The sequence below is a fragment of the Solanum stenotomum genome, unplaced genomic scaffold (assembly GCF_019186545.1).
Source record: "Solanum stenotomum isolate F172 unplaced genomic scaffold, ASM1918654v1 scaffold25311, whole genome shotgun sequence".
Lineage (NCBI taxonomy): Eukaryota > Viridiplantae > Streptophyta > Magnoliopsida > Solanales > Solanaceae > Solanum > Solanum stenotomum.
In genome coordinates this window covers 203,519-228,317 of record NW_026028480.1, presented here as the reverse complement: position 1 = coordinate 228,317, position 24,799 = coordinate 203,519, and the positions used below count along the sequence as shown (strand labels likewise).

The 24,799-nt window shown below is 31.5% G+C and overlaps 2 protein-coding genes across 2 annotated transcripts; one reads left to right on the top strand and one right to left on the bottom strand.

The window, feature by feature from the left end:
- The first annotated feature begins 6,508 nt into the window (after window positions 1-6,508).
- LOC125851363 (glycine-rich protein-like) lies at window positions 6,509-7,723 on the top strand. Its single transcript, XM_049531154.1, has 2 exons — window positions 6,509-6,665; window positions 7,268-7,723. The coding sequence occupies exons 1-2, from the start codon at window positions 6,572-6,574 to the stop codon at window positions 7,543-7,545; spliced, it is 372 nt and encodes a 123-aa protein (XP_049387111.1). The 5' UTR covers window positions 6,509-6,571; the 3' UTR covers window positions 7,546-7,723.
- A 2,472-nt stretch (window positions 7,724-10,195) lies between these two features.
- LOC125851382 (probable pre-mRNA-splicing factor ATP-dependent RNA helicase DEAH9) lies at window positions 10,196-22,521 on the bottom strand. Its single transcript, XM_049531181.1, has 23 exons — window positions 22,369-22,521; window positions 22,150-22,294; window positions 21,144-21,218; window positions 20,341-20,430; window positions 19,967-20,046; window positions 19,306-19,375; window positions 19,105-19,190; window positions 17,832-17,889; window positions 17,526-17,621; window positions 16,704-16,803; window positions 16,505-16,551; window positions 16,338-16,421; window positions 16,183-16,236; window positions 15,479-15,579; window positions 14,819-14,909; window positions 13,974-14,138; window positions 12,910-12,999; window positions 12,749-12,820; window positions 11,838-11,936; window positions 11,637-11,723; window positions 11,271-11,324; window positions 11,072-11,151; window positions 10,196-10,475 (listed from the first exon to the last, which is right to left on the bottom strand). Exons 1-23 carry the CDS (start codon window positions 22,467-22,469, stop codon window positions 10,328-10,330), a joined length of 2,073 nt encoding a protein of 690 aa, XP_049387138.1. The 5' UTR covers window positions 22,470-22,521; the 3' UTR covers window positions 10,196-10,327.
- Between the last annotated feature and the right edge of the window lie 2,278 nt (window positions 22,522-24,799).

Below are 24,799 nucleotides of genomic sequence, written 5' to 3'. Positions count from 1 at the left end.
TAAGGGGTATAATATGATGAATATATTGTATGTGGTACTTTGAGTTTAGAATAATTAGTGTTGAAGAGGAAATTTGATTCAATATTTCCCAAATGACAAGAGTAGTTGGAGGAAATAGCCATTTTTTTTTCTATCGAATATGGGTTTTTCTTATGATAATTAAAAATTTAGGAATGAAGAAACTACTACATTCTTGGCTCTATTTATAGTAAAGTAATATTATATGTTATGTGAAGTTATAACAAGACTTTATCAAAGTACAACTTTCTAAGGACAACTCTACTAGACTAATTACATCATCTATTTCTAATAGGTTTGCCTGTTTCGATAACCTTGTCGTAGTTACTACCCCGTATAGGGATAATAATGTAACCAAAATTAAAATAAAATATATTATGTGAAGAAAACTCTTCACACACTATAATAAAAATAATTTGTAGCAGTAATAAATATGCTTATTAATAATAAGTGTGAAAGCATTAGTTAATTGTCATTACATTCAATGTTGTTATAGGCTTGAAGGACTTTTACAAGGAGTATTATTTACCTGTTAAAACACATATTTAGCAGCAATCAAGCTATATCGTTAATTAATTACCAATAAATTAAATATCCTTTTTTTTTTCTAAAATCATACTTAAACCATCACTCACTAAGGAGAAAATATGGATTCCAAAAGCATTTCTGATTCTTGGCCTTTTTATGGCCATATTTGTAATGAAAAGCTCTGAGGTTTTAGGGAGTTGGCTAAGACTTCCACCACTTTAGAAGAGGACTGTAAAATTATTTTGATCTTTCTAATTAGTGGTTCACTAAATTAAGTACTTAAAGTTCCATGCCTCTATATATATTCAGTACTAATGCTATAGGTGATGAGGCAATGGACAAAGAGCCACACAATAGATTAAGAGTAATGTTAAATGGCCAGAAAATTTGGTCAGAATTTGGCCAGAAATTTAAAAAGTCTATAATATCCTTTTTTATTTTAAAATAAATTGATCTTTTTTCCATTTTTTAATTAAAATGTATTAAAGTTAAAAGGGTAAAAATGTTCAAAAAATTAAAATAACATAGTGTGAAAGATGTTATTTTACCATTCTGGCCAAAAGAATTTTTCCATAGATTAATTATGTGGATTGTGGAGCAATATATTAAAGGAAAAATTATATGAAATATCAAACTATTAATTTAAATTAAATGTTATATCCATAGTTTATTTTAATTGTAATTCGCAGTGGGACCGGATATGGACATTTAGGGACCAGATTTCCCTTCCTTAGATGCTCTTTTTCTTGTAGCGCATTTTATACATTTCGGTATAAAATGTGTTTGTGTTTGTATAAAGCAAGAGAAAAGTGTATATACAAATACAAATACATATATTTTCATCCTATACACTTATAATTATACAAATACAGATCTTATTAGACAAATTACAATATATACATAAATTTATACAAAACTGAACAATTTGTATAAGATTGAATGTTTGTAGCGAATTATACAAATCAAAAGCTCCATAGCAAACATAAAATTTGTTATGGAGCACAATTATGCAAACTATAGCTATAACATACAAATATGATTTTTATGTTTGTTATATGTGAAAGTTGCTCTTAATTAAAACTAGATATGGACCCCGTGTCAGCACAGGGCCCAACATATATTACGTTAATCAATTTCTTAACATGTTTTTATATATTAGAGTCAACCATTTTTTTATATATAGAGAGAGATATTTTTTAAGTTGCTAATTATTGTGATTTATGGTATGTTTTACGTAATTTTCACATAATATATATTACTCCTTTTGTGTCGATTTATGTGATACAAATGAAATTTCAAATGTCAATCACTTTTTTTATAAATTCTTTTTTATATTAAGTTATTAATTATTGTGATTTACAATATATTTTATGTATTTTATATAATATCTCTCTTTATCCCAATTTATGTGGTATAGATGAAATTTTGAGAGTTAACAATATCTTTTTATATATTTTCAAATATTTTGAAGCTATTAATTATTATGATTTATAAAACTTCTTACATAATTTTTTAATATATATATAAATTGATAAAAGACAAATTTTAAAAAAATAAAACTTTAAGTTGCCAAACTACCACCCCTTGCGACAAGCAGGCATGTTGACGAAGAGTTGCCTGCTTGTAGCCTCTTCTATAGTATAGTAATAATATATATATACAAGATACGGGATTTGTGCAAGTATGGGCCCAATATATATTATTTTAATTTTAATTTATGTGACACGGATGAAACTTTAGAAGTTATTCAAAATTTTATATGATTTTTAAAAATATTTTAAATTATTAATTACTATGATTTATATTTTTTAAGGAATTTTGAGGTAATATATATTATTTTGTTTTCCCAATTTATGCGGCATAGATATAATTTTAAAAATTAATCATTTTTACGTCTTTTAAATATTTTAAATTGTTAATTATTGTAATTTCTGGTACCTTTTACGTAATTTTTAAATATTTTTTGTTACTTCTCATGTCCCAATTTATGTGGTATTGATATAATTTCGAGAGTTAGCCAATTTTGTTTTTGTCTTTTAAATTTTTAAGTTGCTAATTGATTTATAATACTTTTAATGTCATTTTCTCTAACCCGTTTTATATTTCACTCATAGAATTTTGAGAGTCAGTTGATTTTTTTATATGACTTTTAAATATTTTAACTTATTAATTATTTTGATTTAAAGTATTATTATTGTAATTTTCAAATATATAACAGGCTAAAAAGAAAAGTAAGATAAAATTAAAAGGAAAAAAGTACAGAATTAGTGGTCAAATTAATATGACGCAAATAAAATTTGAAGAGTCGGTCAAGTATTGTATATAGTATTTTTTAAAAAAATTAAATTGTTAATTATTGTGACTTATAATATTTTTAACATCATTTTTATAAGAGATAATTTCATAGACCTCCCTTCAGGTTTTCCTTTATAACACGGACCTCCCCCGTGGTTTGATGTATTACATTGACCTTCCTTATTCTCACTTTTTTATAACTAAACTAATTTTAGTGATTAAATTTATAATCTTCCAAAATTACCCCTTGTGACCTTAACTATTAAATATTAAATATAAAGCTTCTGTAGATTTTCTTAATACTCTACCTTTCTACCATTATTATAAATAATATCTAGCGATTTCTTCAAATCATCATCAATTTTCCAATGTTTGCTGCCATTATGCAGTAGCCACAGTTATTAATTATCTAAAGAGTAATATTAGATGCAATGCAATAAAACCACGATCTGTTATAGATTATTATTAATTTATTTTATATATTATTAAGAAGTTATAAAACTTCAGTTTGATGTAGATCTTCATCAGAAAGAATATTTATCAACAAATTTTTTTACAATTATCCACTAATTAGGTTAAAATGATTTAAATTTCAATGTCGGATTTATGTAAAGTTACTAATCAAAACGAATAATAAGTTGTTTGAGATCTTCTTGAAAATTTGATAAACTCTTGAGAGGAGATTATTATATTAAAAGACTAGAATTTTATTAATAAAAGAAGCCACATAAGGGTAGTTTTGGAATATCAAATAAAATTTAACACTTAAATTAGTTTAGTTATAAAAATGTCAAAATAAGGGAGATGAGTGTAATATATCAAACCACAAGGGAGATTAGTGTTATAAAGACAAATCTAGAGGGAGGTCTCTGAAATTATTTAGATGTTTTTTCTTATATTCTAATTTATGTGGCACAATAAAATTTAGAGAGTCCGCCATTTTTTATATAATTTTTCAATATTTGAACTTTTGTAAAGGCAATTATGATATATAGTAGCGCTCCATGCTATTTGGGGCGTACATATCAGTTTGATTTAGTTTTCTATTAAACTAAATCTAAATTAGTCATGTAAATTTATTAAATTTTAAAATCACATAAAGTTGGGTTTTTGGTTTCGGCTTTAGCTGATTTTTTTTATTATTTATAATTATATGGTGATTGAAAAGGAGATTAAATATATTTTTACTTATCGGTGTGATAAGCTAAACTTTAAAAACGTTAAATGATTAGAAATCTTCAAAAAGACGGTAAAATTGATATGAGTACAAAATACTTTTTGAAATCATTATGTTAAATTTATATAATTAACGGCTAAGTCAAACTGGATACAAAACAAAATATTTATAGATCAGAGTAGATAGTTAACTTCGAATTTTAAAAACTATAACATTATAATTGTAACTTCCGATTTGAATATAAAATTAAATGTTTATAAAATTTTACAAGTCCAAATTTAAAATAATATATCTAAACATTGAAAACTATAAACTAATAAAAAATATATTAACAAAATAGATTCTAATTAATATTTTTTATCTATAAATTAAAAATAAAATAATATATATTATGTCCGTCTGGTTTTATTTTTTTTCTTTTAAGATATTTCAGTTCGAGAAAAAAAATTGATGACTAGATCACTGATCTAATTGAGTAATTGAGCTTTAGTTGATTTTTTTTCTTTAACTACTAAAATATTTCAGTTGCTAAAATTGATGACTAGGTCACTAATCTAATATCATAATCACGAGTCTATTATTATTAACAGATCTCTAGTTGATTTTTTCTCTATAACTACTAAGATATTTCAATTCGCTATTGATCTATTTCTCCAATCACGAGTCTATTATTTACTGAAATAATCTAGAATATCTCCAACCAAACTCGTCTGAATATCTTAGAAAAACAGAAAAAAAAAATTACAATAAAAATATAAAATCATGTTGTTTGCATAATCTATCTAGATATTTTTCAACCTAACTACTTTTATGATTCATTATATGTGGTAAAAGGTGGACTGAACCTATTGAATTGTATAACCTAACCTAGTGTCAGAGTTATTCAATGTCTTCTGAATATATTTAAAAATAATATAGCATCTTAAATCTTTTATAGAAGTGTTGAGTTTATTGAAATGTGTGATTATCTCATTTAAAAATATCAATACTCTATCTCACATAAAGGCTTGATCATTCTTTTCCTTGATGAAAAATGTAAAAAAAGAAAAGAAAAGGTTTAATAATGAGTGATAGTAAGATTTAAAATCAATATTTTTATAATAAAAGGAAGTTGATCGGATAATAAGTATACCTCACTTTCAAGTTTCAATAATAAGATTGTGAGTTTGAACCACCAAGAGAGCAAAAAGGTGAAAGCTCCCGCTGTTCTAATATCTAACACCCCTTTGCGTTTACATTGTAGTTCCTATTTCTAGGAACACTTTCAATAGATTTTTATTTATTTATTTATAGAAATTTTAAACTCAAATCTCTAATTAAGCATCACAATATTAATCCATATCGATGTATAACAACTTTCAAATTACTGTTCAATAATCAAATTACCCCGATTTGTGCACGAGTGTGCTGACTTAAACGTAGAACAGATATCATTAGTAAAATAATGCAAATCATAAATTAAAAAAAAACATTGGGAATTCAAATTGTTTTATCACATTTCTTTTGTAAAATAAAAAAATAATATTTTCTTTTTTACTTGGAAGCTTGAGCAGTAGTAATAATGAAAGGTGGTTGGGTAGCAGGTTTAATTAAAATGACTTTTCAACTCAACTATAGTACTTAATTAAGTTAATATTTATAATGATTTTAATTCGTAGGCCAGCAGTTGTACTAGGCTCTTTCATCTCGAGAAAAATTTATTTGTATTTTGATATATTATATTAATTTTATATATATATATAATATTAAATATAGTTAATTAGTAAGTAATTACTAATTAGTTTGTTTATATATTTTGGATTCTAGATGAAATTATTTATTCATATTAAATAAACTTTTTAGTATAAAGATAAGACTGAATCAAAATTACTGAAAATTCTATCAAATTCATAGGTATTATTATGACTTCATTACTTTGGAACTTAATTAATTCTCTTTAAAGGATAAACACACTTATCAAAAATTTAGAACTCAATTATTAACCTCACATATATCGTTCTTCTAAATTTAGAACTCATAAAGTTCAAATATGTTTTTGCCTCGGATTCATTTGTGGATGTTGAAATATATACCCCATACTCCATAAATGCACCCTCACATGACCTCTAACAAAATTGTAACACTATTTAGAAATTATTGTTTTTTATTGAAAAATGTTCAGTGACTATTTTTCCAAATATTTTGGTGGTGTGAAAAGAAAAAGTACTACTATTTTCATATAAAAAATTTAGTTAGTTTTTCACTTTTTCTAGTGAATTAATTCGGTAGGAAATAAGTGAAAAATTATCTTTTATATCACCAATTTTCTACTTATTTGCGGTGAAAATAACCTTTATCTCTAGTAATAGTAGGGTAATAAACTCAATTGTTAAATTCAACATCTTTTTACTTGCCAACCAAATACACCATAAATGCACCCTCACATGACTTTTAAGTAAATGTATGTCCTTCACTTCAATCTAAAAAATGTATTGAAATCTTACTATAAATAAAGCCCAATGATGCTTCACTTTCTTCATCCTTCAATTTCAAGCTACAAAAAGAAAAGAAAGAATGGGTTCCAAAGCATTTCTGTTTCTTGGTCTTTTTTTGGCTATTTTTATAATGATAAGCTCTGAGGTTTTAGCTACTGAGTTGGCTGAGAACTGTAAGATTATTATTTTCTCATTTTATTCTTTTATGTCTGTCAAATATTGAATAACTTATCTAATTTTTTATCTAGCAACATTTTTGGTCCACTAAAACAAGTACCTTAATTAAGTACTTCTTTTGAATCGAGGTCTATCAGATATTGTTTCTCTAATACGTAGGGGTAAGGTTTCCAGACCTTGAATTTTGTGGCAAGCTTTTCAATTCGTCACAAAAAAACTCAAAAAGCTTAGTTTTGTGGCAACTATAAGTTGTCACAAAAATTCATATGTAACGACTCAAATACGTCCACTTGTAAGATAATATTGAGTATGTTATTGCTACGGTTAAAACAAGTACCATAAGTTCCATATGTGTATGTACTAATGCTAGACTCTTACCAAGATTTTCATTTCATAAGTAAATGATCTAACTTAGAATATATATATATATATTCTAAGTTATACTAAGTTATACTACGTACATGTATAAATAATTTATTCAGAACTAAGCAAGTTGTTTTTTAAAAAAAAAAAACAAATTCATAATTCATAAATTTAAAATTTTGACCAGTCTCTACCTATCTTATTTTTAACATTACATATTCCACATTTGATGTAGCTAAGAAATCTGAAAACAAGAATGAAGTACATGAAGCCCAATATGGAGGATATCCTGGTGGCGGACACGGTGGTGGTGGATATCCTGGTGGTGGATATGGACGTGGTGGTGGTGGATACGGACGTGGTGGTGGTGGATATGGACACGGTGGTGGTGGACGACGTGGAGGATACTGCCGGTACGGTTGCTGCGGCCATGATTACAATGGTTGCTATAGGTGTTGCTCCTACAAAGGTGAGGCAATGGACAAAGTTACTCAAGCCAAGCCACACAATTAATTATATTAATTATGTGTGGACTAATATATTATATTAAAACTTTTGTAATGGCAATTATGTAATATTATTAGTAATGCTCTTTCTGCTTTAGAGCTTGCTATAATTAGTAAAAATGTATGAATAAAAAACATCTTGTAGTAATTTTATTGTACAATGGAATTACTTTCTTCATCTTTCACTTTTTAGTTATTAAATTTGAATTTTAATTTGGTACCTTCGATATTTTATCATAATATTCATATTTAATGTATTTACCGTCATCGACTGACCATTTTTGAAATAATTATTTAGTAAATGACGTTTTTTAAATTTATTTTGCTAACTTACAGACCTTTTATGTCACATTATAAAAAATAAGTAATAATAATAACAATTTAACAAAATGAAAATTCTACGAGAAAGTATAAAATCACGTATTATCATTAATACCAAAAAGTTATAGTGCTTTTTAATTGACTTGACCGCTATTCAGAGCTAATTGGTTGTTAAAATTAATTCTTTGGAATGATTTAGCTCTTGTAGTCTTATTTTCTTTGTATTAAATTAATAAAGTGGGATTCTTTTAACAAGTTCAACGAAAAGGCCAAAGTTTAATTTGAAGTCTTTGGTTGTTTAATTTGGCATCTGATCCCTCTCGTCTACCTGATATATGAACCCAAATTCAAAACATATGATTAAGGACGGAAAAGTTTAACCATCGATAGCTATGGATATAAGGTGACTGTTATGGCTTACGAGTTCATTGAAATTCAATAGTTTTGGCTTGGAATCTCAGACTATGTATATATGTTTAAAAGATTATTTTCTCTATCTCAATTTATATGACAGAGTTTGATATTATTTGACACAAAGTTTAAGAAAAAAAATGAAATTTGTGGCTAAAACAAAGCTTACACATTTATTTGTGTAGGTATAAATTATTTATTCGAGGGTAAAAAGAGAATTATAAAGTTAAATTCTTTCTAGTTATGAAAAAGTTGATTCTTTTTTAGATGAATTAAAAAGAAAGTGTGTCACATAAATTAGGACAAATAAAGTATAAATATGTATAAATAATTATTTACTTATAATAAATAATAAATTGTGATAGAATTTTGAACTAAAACCATAAAGTTCAATGGTATCATAATAACAATATTGATAATAGAAACTAGATAACACTTGACTATCTACCTTAATCTTCGACCTTCGCAGCCCTCCTAATTATAATACTATAGGTTGATACGTATCCTCCGTAAATTATGTTTAGTTAAAGCAAGTCTTTATGATCCATATAATTAACTAATATATATAATATTTTACATTTCCATCTTTTTGACCCCAAAAGAAGGTCTTTATGAAATCTTTCTTTTTTTTCTTGAAGAATTCAAAGTAAGTCCTCAACATTTTCCTCTATTTTTCTGATTGTTGCATGCAAGTATTATTGAGTTCTATAAATAGGGGAGAAATGCATGTCTTTTCTCATAAGCAAAAATAATAAAATAAATTCAAATTCCAAACAGTTTAATTTGTTAATCAAAATGGTTTCCAAAAATATTTACCTTTCTTTGGTTATTCTACTAATAATATCCTCACAAATTGTTGCAAGGGAGATGAATTCTGAGGCCCCTGCTCCACTTACCCAAGGTTAATTTTACTGTCTCCATCTATTTATTATTATAAAAAAAATGTTTTTATTTGTTTTTTTTGTTATATATAAACGGTTGAATTTTCTTGACATCATGGAGAATTTTAGTATATAGTGGTAAAGGGCGTTCAAAAATAGTTATATTACATGTCTAAATACTATATAGGGTGCATGCGATACTATTTTATTGTATTTTTGAATCCCCTTATATGAATTTCTGATTCCGTCACTAACTAATATGAAGCTCTACATACACTTTTTGATGCAGCAATGAATGGAAACACCACTAGTGAAGCCAAGGGAGTGTTTTTTCATGGGCACCATTTACTGAGGAATCTTGGTAGAATTTTCAGAATTGGACAAGTTATATATTGTAACTATTGCTCAACTTGCAATGGCCTTTGTGGCTATTGTTGTGTCTAAAGCTAAGATCAGAAATCTGCAACCTCCTCTTTAACCACACGCTTTATGAAGATACATCTTTAAGTTTATATGAAAGTCTATATATAATTAAGACTTATGTACTTGTACTGGTGTGAAAAATAAAGGAAAGTTATGAATAGAGTCCCCATTCACTCTCCTCTAGTAAAATTACTTGTGTTTTGTTTTGTTTTTATTTTGTCTTTATAATTGTTGCAACTTGCAATAAGTCATGTATATGTACTTTTAATTGATTTAATGATCAAATAGTGTTCATGTACCAAGTTGGCTATGGCTTGGTTTAAAATTTGAGTCGTCTTTCTTATTTTTTTATAACCAAGAAATCCGTATGTAACCCGCCCTTTGAACCAATCACAACCTTCTAAACTCGGTGGATAATGGGCCCGCCCCTCTACCCTTCTCCACTTAAATATCAGGCTTCGCTTTGCATGGTGTGGGGCTTGAACCTACGACCCAGGCCACAAATCTTTCACCTTTTGCCATTTGAGCTAGGCCTTGGAGGTAAAATTTGAATCATCTTAATTACCTTTACTACAAAAAAAGGTAATATTCAACCTATATATACAGTATAATTTTCAAGCGAAAAGTGTTTAACTGATCTCTCTTGAGCCTGTGGGAGAAAAGTATAACCAATTTACAAGGTTTACAAATGACTCAACAAAATTTTCAAACCAGAATGAGGCTGCCAAGGAATATCCAAGAAAATTGTGTGTATCATTGAGGAATAGAACTATGCAACTGCTTCTGGTAAAAATGAGGTGCAGCCTCCGTTAGCCAAGAAGGATCGATAGTGATGACATTTCGCATGTACTGACGATCTGTTGAAACGAGAGAATGGTACACGATGAACTTCGGGTTGACCCTGTTAAATATGAGAAACCACATTATAAACTAGACATGTAAGTGAAACCAACAAGGGAAATGTGAAAAAAATGGATGCTACAAAACCAGACATCTTTCATGCACACATATAGCAGGAAAGATGGCAACGAGAAAGTTCTTGACCACGCCATGCTACAATTGGATGCAATAAAAAGGGAATGTTACCGTTTCCTAATTATGGATTTGACTCGAGAATGATAGATCTTCCTAGTTCCTAGGGTGTTGGTTAAGTGGTAAGGACAAAGTACGTGATGTGTGAGTCAGGTGCACATCAGCCATACTCCATGGAGTTCTAAACTTGTGCCCCAACTGAAGCTGGGCAAGAAGCCCACATGGGATTTCTCCAACTTGAGCACTTGAGCAACAGAAATGACTAGTATTCTTAATAACTTAGATAGTGGGACTATCGAAACCAGTTATAGAAATATTGATACCTTTAAAATGGCAATAAATCGCACACATGAACATAATTTCCTCATATTATGACTACTAAGGGAAAATAATTCTTACGTCTCCGTAATATCAGCAAACCAATCAAGCTATCAGAGTTTGATAGAGACATTAATAGATAAATACCTGAACAACACAGATGAAGGATGAATATACACTTCTTGAGAAGTTCTGAGAGTCTTGTACATCCCATTGTGACTGAATGGCTGTTTCAAATATCAGCAACAGAAGTTATCAAATATGATCATATCAGAAAAATAAGGCAGAAACAGAAAGAGTGCCTTTTAAGACAAAAATAGCTACATGTACCAAACTTCATACTCACTTCTAAGCGGGCAGCATTGGCAAAAAAACCTGCCGTAATTGCCTTCTTTACTGCCTGTGAAATGACTAAATTTAGTTACGCCTATTACATCATAAAAGAAAGAGTTGCCCCAAAAAAGTTTAAAAAAATATGCTGCTATTGAGAAAGTGACCAAGCTGCAATCTCTAAACCTGTGAATAATTTTAATTGAAGCCTTAGCGGCAGTTGCAGCTCTAATTTGACGGCCTTTTGGTGGCGGAAAAGAATGATTCAGGCAACAATATTCAGTCAATGACAAGCGAGCAATCAGTTTTAAAACATGGGCAACTGCTCCACGGTCTGTTGAATGCTATTGACATTAACAACTGAGTCAGCAAATTAAGTTACCTGAATATCCCCTTCACAAGATTTCAGTCCTATGCCCAACCGTTGTGTAATTTTTCTCAGCTGTTCCCTAACTTCAATTACTTTTCTCTGCATAATGGGAAAAAATCAAGGATGTCACAAGGGGAACGTTCACGAAACACTGCATAAAGTAAAAAGTAGAACATCCAAAATGCTTCGTATGGAAGTTGGATTGGGACATACCATGGCATGATAATTTATAAAATTCTTGTGACACCACTTCGAAGATTTATTAGACTGAATGAATCCTTTATACACATTCAAGAATGTAACATGGTCACCCTGCAAAGGTATATCGAAGTTACACATGAATTTACTTGAAGAAGGCTAAACAAGTAAATCACTAGAAACAAATAGGCAGCAGTCTTAATTCCAATTAGTGACTGTATTGAATCTACACAAACTTTCTAATTGCATGTGCTATTTTATTGAACTCCATCGGATACTTTTTAAGCCTTGAAGGTGATAGTTAGCAGAGTGGCAAGTTTGTAGAAATCACAAGACAAAACACAATATGTGTCCTTTTTTTTATTTTGCACCAATATGAGTTCTTGACTGGGAAAACATTTCTGCTTATGCAATGAATCAAGTAAATGAACAAGGAAAAAAAAGGGAAGTGCAAGATCCTGAGAATTACAAGTTAGAAAGTTTGAACTTAGTTGTAGCCTTGGGGATCTTTCATACAAGTTAAGTATCCATTAGATAAATTTGTACTCACTCCAATAAGCAACTCAATACTTGAGTAAACAATTGTTAATCTACAAAACAGTCGGTTCGGATGAATCAAATGACAATGGACACAAATTATAAAGATTACTTGGCATAAATCCCAGGAAAGAACAAAAAATATAATTTTATTACAACAAGAGGAAAATACAAACTAAAGGTGATAATGAAGCAGGAGAAAAGTGGAAAAGAAAATTATTAACATCTTCAGCACAGTGTAATTTATTTAAGCTCTAAATTTTACCATTATCTATTATGAGACACATCTGCAAGTTGTCAAATGTGTAGTTCATCGTATACTTTAAGTACAACACAAATAAGTTATTACAGAGGTGAACCTAATACGCGAAAAAGAAGAAACCAAAAACCTCGGCAGCTGCAAATCTCAATTTAGCTTCATCCAACTGCTTCTGTACTCCTCTAACAGGAATCCAAATAGACTGCAAAAATAAACAATATATTGATCTGACAAATTATAGAAGTCTTGTTTTATTGCTAAATCAATTAGGGTTCGGAAACGAGGATTTACCTGTATGGAGAGCACAGCAGCAATGGTAATTATTTCCTCCGAACATCCAAACTCACAAGAAGCTAAGATCATTTTGGATATTAATGGGTCCTACACAAAAATACAAGTTTCAGAAACTGCGCGAATAAGAAAATTCCTAGATCCATGAATTGAGAGACACATTGCACTATTGTAATGCACCGAGAGACCTTCAACAAAGCATCAAGCATCTAGTTAATCAACTTCCTATTGATCTGACACTTATGGCACTCAACAACACAGTGCATCAGTATAAGAGAGCTATATATAGTATACAGCATAAGCTGTCTTGGGGGTAACTGGTTTTTATTCATTAACAATTAGATGTTACAGAAGAAAATGAATAAAGTCAAGACTGCATCTTCCAATTGCTAGTGATAACGATAGACTACAACAAAGGAAAAAGAGTTCAGTGTTGCAGTTTAAGCAAGTCGCCTCAACCGCCACAGCTGGCAACAAATATTCATACTCTAAATGTCTAATTACCAGCCCCAAAGCAAAGGCTTCTACGAAATTAAATTGAGTATCCAATGGGAGTAAAAGAATTGTGTGTGTCTCTCTCTCCCTCAATTGTAGAACTCTTTATTACTTTTTCTTTTTTGTTATGGTGGTGTTCGGTTTACCAGGTACCTGCCGCTTGCTTCCACCAGCATAGGTGTTGGTTAACTATGCCCGCCAAGACTTAAGACAGATGTGGAAGAAATCACCTAGCACTTCTTTTCCACTGATGGGATTTGAACGGGGTCTCCCTGCTAGGCCACTCCCTTAGGTGTTACTTTATTTTCATAATTGTGTAAATATTTCTTTGCTCATACTTTTGTAAGATGTATTTCCTTTTTAATGCTTTTATTGGAGAATGGGGAAGAGGGGTAGTGTTTGGTGAGAAATGTCATAATAAAGGTAACAGAACTGTAAATTTGACAGGAAGTCTCCAACTTGCAAGTCATACTCCTGGAGCTGGCAAAAAAAAGATTGCACTGAACAGCAAAGAAGTAAAAAGTGAGGAAATTTAACAGAGCATATGAGATGGCTGGTCCGAAACATACCAGTGGAATCTCTGCAACTTGAAATCCAGTAGGTGAAGTAAGTTTGGCGTCGTCATCTAGTACTCCAAGTGAGTACAGTACTTCAAGTGCTCTGATCATCGATTCAGGTGATGGAGATGCTGGCCAATCAAAACCTAAAATATTATCGATGCCCAAAGCCTTCAACTGGGACATAGATAAGAACGTTATTAGCTAATATCCAAGAAATTTCTTGACAGGCTGAACAGTAGGATGAGACTCAGATTTGAAAATTTGACGCCACAAAGGAGATGAAACTCATACAAAAGGCAACACAACAATCCTTTCAACATGTTCTATTTACAAATAGAGGCTGAATAAGCCAATTACCCCCAATCAAGTAATAGAAGCTTCATGAATGAGCAAACTTTGGTGGTCTTATGGAAAATAAAGCATAAAAGGAAATTTCATTTTTCATGAACAATAATTTTTATTTGTGTCTTCAGATGTTGTGTTAGATCAAAGTATGGAAAGAGAAGATTAATCAAAAAGATGATCTTTGCAATGAAGAAAAGAAAGAAAAAACACAAAATACTTGATATTGTAGAGCAAAAGCTCATGCACATTAGGGATTTTTTTTTTTTAAAACTACCTCATGCACATTAGGGAAATTCTATTGATAGTGGTCTCATTTCCTTCCAACCTTTCATTTTTGTTGGAAGATTGAGAAAAATGACGAAAATAACACATCAGGCATGAAATTTTTACAAGGCAGATGATCTAGCCAGCCTCCCTGATAAGGAGGTCATATTTAAAGCTCCACACACATCAAGTCATAGCAAGAAAAGGCACGGCACTAGCATCTTCTTGGTTCAAGAAAGACATACCTGGATGACACAGGAAACGAGGTTTGATCTTTGAATCTCGGGGATTCCCACCACAGACATCTCATTGGAAAAGTAATCTTCTGTGTAGAGCCTGAACAGGAAAATAGAAGAGTCAACAACTATATTTATTACACGAAAGGTATTATACCAGAGACAAATTAAGAATCTCTACTTCCTAATTGAATATAGTCATTAGAAAAATAGAACCAGTGACACAAACAAGGTGATCTTATTCACCAACTGAGATCTATGATGGGAACAGAAGGGCGTCAATTCATTAAATTCACATAAAATGCGCTGCGCTACAAACAAGTACTTACTCTGTTGTGAATCAAATGACATGGTTTGAATTTGCAATGTCAAGAAAAGTTTGCAGAATAACGCATTGAATTGGGAGTTTAATATGTAAATTGTTTCACATGCAAAAAAGTGAGAAGATAGATCCTTTTAGTTTATCCACTTGTTGACTAGCATAAAAAAGACTCCTTACATATAAATTATATTCTGTGTCAAGCAATGTTAAGATTAATTAGGACCAAACTACACTGGAGATATGATACAACAATTTTGGACTTGGGGAGTGTTAAGCTTTGGAAAAAATCAATCATTACATAATGATATGGATTCTTCTGTGGTGCTTCTACGTGGTGAGCCACCTACCTAAAACATTTTCCTGGTCGAACTCTTCCAGCTCTACCAGCCCTTTGTCGAGCAGATGCCTTTGATATTGGTGCCACTACCAAGTTCTCAATATCTGAAATCTGATTTAAAGCAGATCCAAAATAAACGAAATATCAGGCATAACATGCATACATTGCATTTCTTTTGGCATTTCTATATTGCAATCTTTATGCACTAATTACCAGAAAGGCAGAAACTAAATCAACAGAACTGAGGAAAGCTCAATATAAAAGTATCGGATAGTTTTCATCAGAAGAAGCAAGAGTCCAACATATAGAGCACATTCTTCATAGTGACAGACTCAAATTATCTTCCCACTTTTGCTCATTAAAGCATGCTTTGTACATCCATGCTTACATGGACCGAAGTGACCAACAGGAAGAACGAGGGAGCTTAAGGGTAAGAAATTCAAGCTTACAGAACACAAGCTTAGTATCAATGTTTCTACAAAAGGCACAGTCAGGAGTCATGACATCTGAAAACGGGTAATGCATGTAAGATATGGCAATACTGATTCTTGGTGCACAAAACCAGAACGACGATTTAGAAAATTGCTACAAAATGAGGTCCAAAATCGACATGGTGTAGAAATTTATCAGAATAACAGTAACATCATCAACCACAAAAACCTGAACAAAAAAGCATGGGAAAAGAGTCAAGTCAAACAGAGAGAAACAAAGTACCGGATTGTAGAAACGTTGTTTTGAGAACCCGCTATCAACAACATAGACAATACCCTGAAAACAGAAAGAAAATTTCCAACTCAGGAATATGATGAAGACAAACATGATAACATGTATGCCTCAAAGATTTTGACCCCAAGGTTTCAGATTTATACTTCTAGAGTCAATGACGTCTCAGCAATATTTGTTGAAAATATCACTTTTCTCTTTCCTCTGGGAGTAGGGGAAAACACAAGGTCCTGTACAATTGGAAGAAACAGAACCATTTGGTGAAAGTTCAACAAAATCTTAACCTTAAAAACTGCATGATGCATTACCCTACCTGATCTGCTCGAGGAAGTCCCGAGTATAGTGGCACAGAAACCAGTCCTGCAAGAAAAGTGAATTGAAAAACGTATGTTATCTATCCTTTTTTTTTCTTTGATTTCATACAAGGCAATGTATTTATCTACAACCACTTTTCTATTATTTGTCAGCAATTCTATTAACACTTAGCAATGGCTACAAGGATTATTCAGTACCTTGCTTCCCACTACTTTGGGCTTCTTCAGTGAGCAATTGTATTGCAGTATCAATATCATCTTGACCAGTGAGAAACACCAGGATATCTCCCATCCGCTCCTACAAGTATAAATGAAGAGCCATAAATCAAGTGTTGTATGATAGTATATTAAGAATGAAGGATGAAAGAAATCATGGGAAAGTTATCCTGGGAAAATCAAAAATGAATTACTACACTAGAGGCAGCATTGAGACATCACGGATTTCAATCATAGTCTCATTCAAAGAGATCTAGTACAAGAGGTCACATGCAACACATTGTAGACAAACGAAACAACATAACAAAGGCATAACACTCAGCTGAGTTTCTGCACCAAGAATTGTCTGAATAAGACAACCCCCTCAACTTAAATGGGTCTTTGGAAATTTATTTACCACGTGCTTCAAAATTTTCATTAGACATATCCTTCAGAGTAGCCATAGAACTCAATATAAGATAATGAAAAGAAGTTAGCTGGACCATAATTATTTAGCAGAGACGCGCCTCTGATGAGAGCAACGGTGCCCAAAAACCTATGTTGTTTGGACTCTTAAAAAATGTCAATAGGTGTGTCGTATTCTCCAAAAGTAGTATGTTTTTGGAGAATCCGACATGGGTGCGGCACCGAAAGTGAAGAGTCTGGGCAACTTAGCCAAAAACTGACCATGTTGTACACACATTATCATCAAGTGGGAATCAAGGGTACAGAAGAGATTTCATCAATGAGAACTAAACTCGACATTTTTCACATTTGAGCATGATGTAGCCAAATAGTTCAAAGAAGTCTTGTTCTAGTGTGTACCTGGTCATGGATCGACATTACTGTTGAAACAGCAGACCGAACGTAATCAGAAGCAGGATCATCAACATAGAATATCTCCACATTAAATCCCCTACCCTAGAAGGTCACAGTGTAAAAAGATGATATTTCAGTAAGGTTCCAAATCAACCAAGGAATATCATAAACAAAATCCTTTACCCTAGATGTTCACAGAGTACGTAATGATTCTATAGACATGCTGCAATTCAACTAAGCAATCTAGTTAATTAACTTTATTGAGTTCTGGTTATGCAGACAAAGCAGACAGCAAAGAACAAATCCGTATACCTCAACTGACAGAATAGCAGGTTCTTTTGTTGGTCCTTGCTCCTCCTCCCGTCGTCTTCTGCAAATTTTTGGCCACGTGTAGAAGTGTTAGTGCACACAGTGGAATTAGTTGAGGTGCATGCCAGCTAGCCCAAACACCACAGTTACTAAAAAAAAAAGTACTTCACGTTTTTCTATAGCTAGTAACAAATCAACCGCTTCTTCAAAAGCCATTTCTATCCTTACCGTAGAGTTTCTGTCATCATTTTTAATAGCATTGATAAAATTCCACATAAGCATTGCTCAGACAGAGGCGGGAAACATCATTCACTAATGTACCAACTAACTAGCACTATGACCATTGAACGTCCTGTTAACAAAATTTACACACAAAGAGTGGTCACAAATGGGAGAAGTAAGTTGAGATCACTTAATCTTAAGCTTCACAAGGACTACTATATCATTGTGTCAAACCAATACCAAAAGACTCAAGAGACAGGAACCAAAGGTGAGTGACAAAGCAAAAGTGAAACAAGTATTCACTTTATTTTAGTTCTCACTTTGAGAGCAAGTAATCATTTAGTCCAAAACCCAATAAATATTCATCAATTAGCTCTCATAAACAACTTATCAAAACTAATATACAATAATCCTTGTTTTAATATGTTTCCAGAGTTTGCATAAGATCAGCTCAATCTCTATTCTAGGGATTGTCTTCTCTACTCAATTCAACAAAGGCTATAGCCAAAACTTGAGTCTTGAGGAAAAGAATTGATAGCATGAGTTCAAACTCTTCCATCCATCATCGAGCAACTCCAAGATGCCAGGAGCATACCTCACCCCTCTTAACCCCCCTGGATAGAAAAGATCGCATACCTCAACTGCCCACAAGGACCCGTGGAGAAGCCCTCAGAGCTCGTGATTTAACACTAAAAGGGAAGTGCACTGGGAACAATTTACTTAAATATGACCTGTTCTTAAACTTTGCACTAAGGGCTATAGCTCGGTTGGTAGAGCAACTCGTTTACACACGCGCAAATGTTTTTCAAGGGAGTTCATTCTGGTGCAAGAAAAGGTCACATTTTCCACTACATATTCAAAATAAGACAAGGCACTTATTCCAACAAGGTGAAAAATACTTGATATATCCACTTAGAGAATACAACTCAAAACAAGAAGCATAACCTACTGAGAAATTGCATCAATAGAAAGCATAAAGGAGAATCAAACTTTCTGAACTTTTGAGTATAGAATTATAAAGCTTCAGTAAACATTTGTCACAAGAAGAACCAACCTGGTATTAAAGAAAGCAGCCATTGATTTTGCTTCAATCGTAGCTGATGATATTATAATACGCAACTCAGGCCGACGCCTTTGAATCTAAATTTTGCAGAAGCCATAGGAACAATAAAAATTTTAGAGAAAAGAATTAAACTAAGTGCACTCAAACGATAAGAAAATACATATAAACAGTCTAGAGTACTTCCTGATCAACCTTTTTCAGTAGTCCCAATAAGATGTCCGTCGAGAGAGACCTTTCATGAGCTTCATCTACCATAATCACACTGTATGATTAAAAAGACAAATCAGAGTACAGAATTTTCACCTTCCAGTAGACATTTTCAGTATCTGCTAGAAGTAGAAAGTGGATTATATTTCATAAGCACGTCTGAGTTTTTGGGAAGAAATCACGCTAATTCAAAGTTAAGACAGCATTCATGAGAGATAAGTGAATTTTTTTCTTTATATTTCTCTGTGATTCTATACTTCTTCCCCAATTTTACTAGCTCAGTTTCTAAAGAAATGCTACTCACAATTCAGTGTTGAGTTTGACAAAGGAAAAAAACATAATAAACAGAGAAGTGCTAGCGGGATTCTAAGCTCAGCCCATCATGTGCATTGTGAAGCTTAAACATTGATTATTAGATTAGCCAACACATAAATCTCCACTTTTAAAAAATTTAGATTATTATTTCAGTCTTCTCTACCAAACACAATATTCTAATAGCATTGAAATGATTGACACTTGGACTCCATGAAGCTTAAAAGTCAAGAACGAGGGTGTAAATAATAGAACTAAAGCAGCACTACATGATGAAGAAGATAGAAAAGGAGGCACTCGAACCCTTCCAAGGCATAAAAAGCATAAACAGTACCTATACTTGCTCAATAGAGGATCATCCATCATTTCCCTCAGCAAAACCCCATCAGTAAGAAATTTGACCCTAGTTAATTCCTGTAGTGAAAGAACACCACCATTACTGTTCCAGGTCAACATATTTTATCCAAAAAAAAGGAACAAACTATTTCAGGTTAACATAGTCACGTAGAAATGCCAAACTAAACTTAATTTCTTTCCTAGAACATTACAGGACCTAACACCTTGAAATATGCAATCCCAGCAGATGTCAAAAGATTTTTCTGTTCTTTTAGGAATTTATGAAGTATGAACTCTAAAAAACTGATGATGAAGTAAAAGATTATTTCCTTTATCCCAAAAAAATGGTTAGTACAAAGAAGGAGCTCCCACCTCATTCGTGATATCTTCAAATCGAATAGTATAACCAACTTCCTCACCAAGTTTAACATCCATTTCTTCGGCAACTCTCGTAGCAACTGCCTACAACATAAAAGATTGAGACTTGAAAGATGTGTTTCAAAATAACTGAACCATAAGAGATATTATGGTCCAAAAGATTATGAGCAGGATGTCTGCATTGATCCTCAATATCATATGTGTAAAGATATGACACATGGGTCTAACTCAACCTCAAAAGCTAGCTCAAGAGGGAAGGATTGTCCAAATCCACATAAGCAAACCACCAGTACATTACTCAACCAATATGGGTCTAACCCACTCTGACACACACACACACACACACACACCCTTCACACCCAGACCCAACTAAAGCATGGACCTGGAGCCCAAACGGGGATGAACCTAGCACTGATACCATGTAAAGATATGACACCTGGACCTAACTCAACCCCAAAAGCTAGCTCAAGAGGGGAGGATTGCCCAAATCCATACAAGCAAACCACCAATCAATGTGGGATTATAATCCACTCTAACAATATGTTTGGGCCAACTAGATGTCAATAGTAGCGATTTTCACTTTCTTAACCAAAACCGAAGAGTAACTACTTTAATTGTAAATACAAGTATCCAGGAGAGTCTCAAAAATAAAGTTACAAGTACAAATATATTTGTCCCTCACAAGCAGCCATATGGCTTGCATCTACTCTCGATTAGAATGATATCAAGACAAACATATAAGACACAAAAGTTCACTTATTAAAGAGCATATAGAGCTCAGTAACAGAATACTACACCTGGACTGCCAGTCTCCTTGGTTGGGTACAAGCAATCATTCGCCCTCCCTCAGCCCAACCAGCTTCTTTCAGGTACTGCGCACATTAAAATGTATCAAATACCATTAAACTTTTCAAGTTTCTAAAAGAGTTTATTTTGTTAACCAAACTAAAGCAATATGTTCATTCACATGTTTTAGACAAATAATAAAGATACATACCTATGGTTCCACTTGACAGTAATATGTTTAGCAGAAAACATGGTTGTTTTGTAAAATTATTTCTGATGTTTGGTTGCCAAAACTATTGATGAATTTTAAACCAAATTATGGAGAAACAATTCACTGCCATTATGAGGCTAAGCAATTTTCTCCCACTATATATCTCTTGCTCCTACAAATATATAGACATACTTCCACTCTTCGCAACTCAAAATTATTACTGATACCACATCACATGCTGCATAACTGCCCCTCCCCCCAAAACCACAAATAAGGAAGTTCATCGGAAAACAATACTGTGTAAAAAGGTTAAAACATAAATCTTTTTGTATGTATATAAGTTTTAGAATCCCCTTGATATAAGTGAAGTTGTAGTGACGAAGATGCATTCAGGCATATTTTTTAATCCCCTTATTAAATTGTGCCAGAGTCACCTTTGTCCAAGGTGAGTCAACTGACACCTACACTGCATAGACAGGTCAATCTTTTTCCCTTTTAATGTACATATACTTAATACTAGTATATGTTATATGCTGAATTCTCATCGCTTCTTCGTGAGTTTTCTTCTTTATATTTTGAATTCCCTTAATGAAGTCATGGCTCCACCACAGTCTGGTTAATGGAAGACAGTTCATAGTCTAACTATGTTGAATGCCTAAATACTAAATCATAACAGATACTGAGGTCTGAGGGTTCATATCGCCAACCCCAACAAGTTCAAGACTGTCAAATATTTTTCCAAGGAGGACATTTCACATCATACTAAATTAAAAATATGAACTTTACAGAAAATCACTAAAAACAACCTGAGGAATTTGAGTGGTTTTTCCACTTCCAGTTTCTCCAACAATAATGGTAGTAGCATGAGTCTCCACTGAGTAAAGAATAGCAGTCTTGTACTTGTACACAGGTAACCTCTGTCTTTGCTTCTCTAAACTCCCATACCCAAATCTTGAAATCCCACAAATATTACATAAATAACAACATATACAAAAAATTAAAATTAAAATTTAAAAAAAAATTACCCAGAGGAAGAGGAGGAAGATGTAGTATAGAGAAGAACACCACCCTCTTCATCATCTACAAGACGGGGCCGTTCAGTTCCTGGTTTCCAAAATTGTGACATTTTTGTAGTATTAGAGCTGAATTGCTTCTGTAATTTTTCAGACTGGAGAAGAAGAGGAGAGTTTGGGTTTTACCAAAAAGATTTAGTTTTGGGCCTAAGTGTAACACAAGCCCATGTTTTGGGGTGATTTGCTACGAAGGAAAATTGACATAAATAGTCGTTCATTTAAAAAAAATCGATAAATATATATTATATATTTTTATTTGATCTTTTAAATGTGCAATTGTCTTTCATGAGAATGTATCGACAACATTTCAATTTGGTTCATATTTGTAAAAGTTTTGAAAATCTAGTCATTAGAAGATTGTTCTTTCAAACAACAATAGACTAGAATATAATGTTTGATATTGTTCAATTTTATCGACAAAATATATTAAATCGTCTTCTAAATTTTGCAGTGATTTATGAATTTTAGATCATCATTTAATATTTTTTCAAAAAATCTTCAAATTGCACAAGAGTTGTTAGAACGTGGTCTAAAAGGGATATAATAAATTACGAAGAAAAATAAGATGATGCACACTTACTCTCACAAAAATTAAGCAATTAGTGGACTTCTCTTATTAAAATTGCACATTTCGGAAAGTAAATTTAAGAAAATACTCATTTAACTCGAAAAAACGGTGAGATAACAATCAATATGTAAATTTTTATTTGATTGATAAACTACGGAAATGGACTTTAGAAAAATCAATTAATATGTTTGAAAGTTATCATAAAAAGATGTATGAAGTAAAATGGTACTTTAATCCTGGTAAACAAAGTAAATTTTTTAGCATAGATCTTGTATTATATGTGTTAAAAATCAAATAAAGAAGTATAAGTAATGAGGTCTGAACCCAACAAATTAGTGATTAAGTGGTAAAGGATTTAATCTGATTCTATAAAATTCAAATGTTGAATTCATAATGATACATTAGAAGTTAGTGTTACAGAGCCAAAGTAGCTAGAATGAATACTTAGTAATTCAAATTACTCAAGTCGCAATAACAAAAGCTTAACTAATTGCTTCCCAAGACGAAAAGCTACAAATGAGGATAAAGCAAACTTTTAGATCCATTTCAATCAAGTAAAATGCATTAAGGAACGAGATAAAACATTACCCATATATTAAGGACTATTTTGTTCATTTTCTCGAAAGTCTTCTATCCATCCTTAAAAGACACGTCTATATGCATTATTTGCGAGAATTTTTTCTAGTTATTCTTAAATTGTAAGGTTAAACTTGATAGAAATATGCAATACAAATAAATTATCAAGATGAAATATGAATGCATTCCTCAAGTAAATATAAAATACAAAAAAAAAAAATTGTTGCTTTCTTTTATTAGAATGGAAGAAGGTATGAGTTTACCCGTTCTCTAACGAAAATATCTTAATTTAATCAATATTTGTTATACTTTAAGGTTAATAAATATATATGTAATCATAATCTTATTAGCAACAGAATCGAGGAAAGTTCATTACAAAAGTAATGGAGCCCGAGTTCGATTAAATCTGAATCGCGCACTATAGGTCCAATGAAATTTTAAAATGTCAAATACTTGAAAACTTCAGCTATTTATGTTGTGATTAGTTAATATATTCAACCATAGACAATGATAGTCTTACATATAATGGTCAATATTTAACCGGATTTGAATTTTGTATTAAATCAGTATATATATAAAAGAAATTAAAAAGCAAAAATACGATTATTATTACAAATATATGTCTTGATTGGCATGGAAATCACATTAGCACATCACAATGAACATTAAAAACACCATGTTTCATCATTTTGATGAGTAAGGGTGGTTTAGTTGTTCCTAAAATTGGTGGTCACCTCCTAAGAAGAGAAATCAGAATACACTATAAGTATTCTTTAACAAGTTAAATTATAGATACATACAATTGGCAAATCCATTTAGAAACCATACATGAATTTAATCTAATAGGGAAATGATACTAGTTAGAAAAATGATTCTACTCAATTAATATTTTTCATTATTCTATTTTTCGTTTGTTTATAGGAAGTTTTTTTTATATATATAAATTAAATAATAAAATAATTATGATTTTAAAAAGGTACAAAAAATAAGATAAAAACTAATAACGTAAGGATAGAATAGATATTTAAAAAGTCAACGAAGAAAAAAAGGGATAATAACTATATCTCAAAGTTGGAGGAGGGGTTTGATTTTAAACTAAAGTTGGGATTATAGATACATACAATTGGCAAATCCATTTAGAAACCATACATGAATTTAATCTAATAGGGAAATGATACTAGTTAGAAAAATGATTCTACTCAATTAATATTTTTCATTATTCTATTTTTCGTTTGTTTA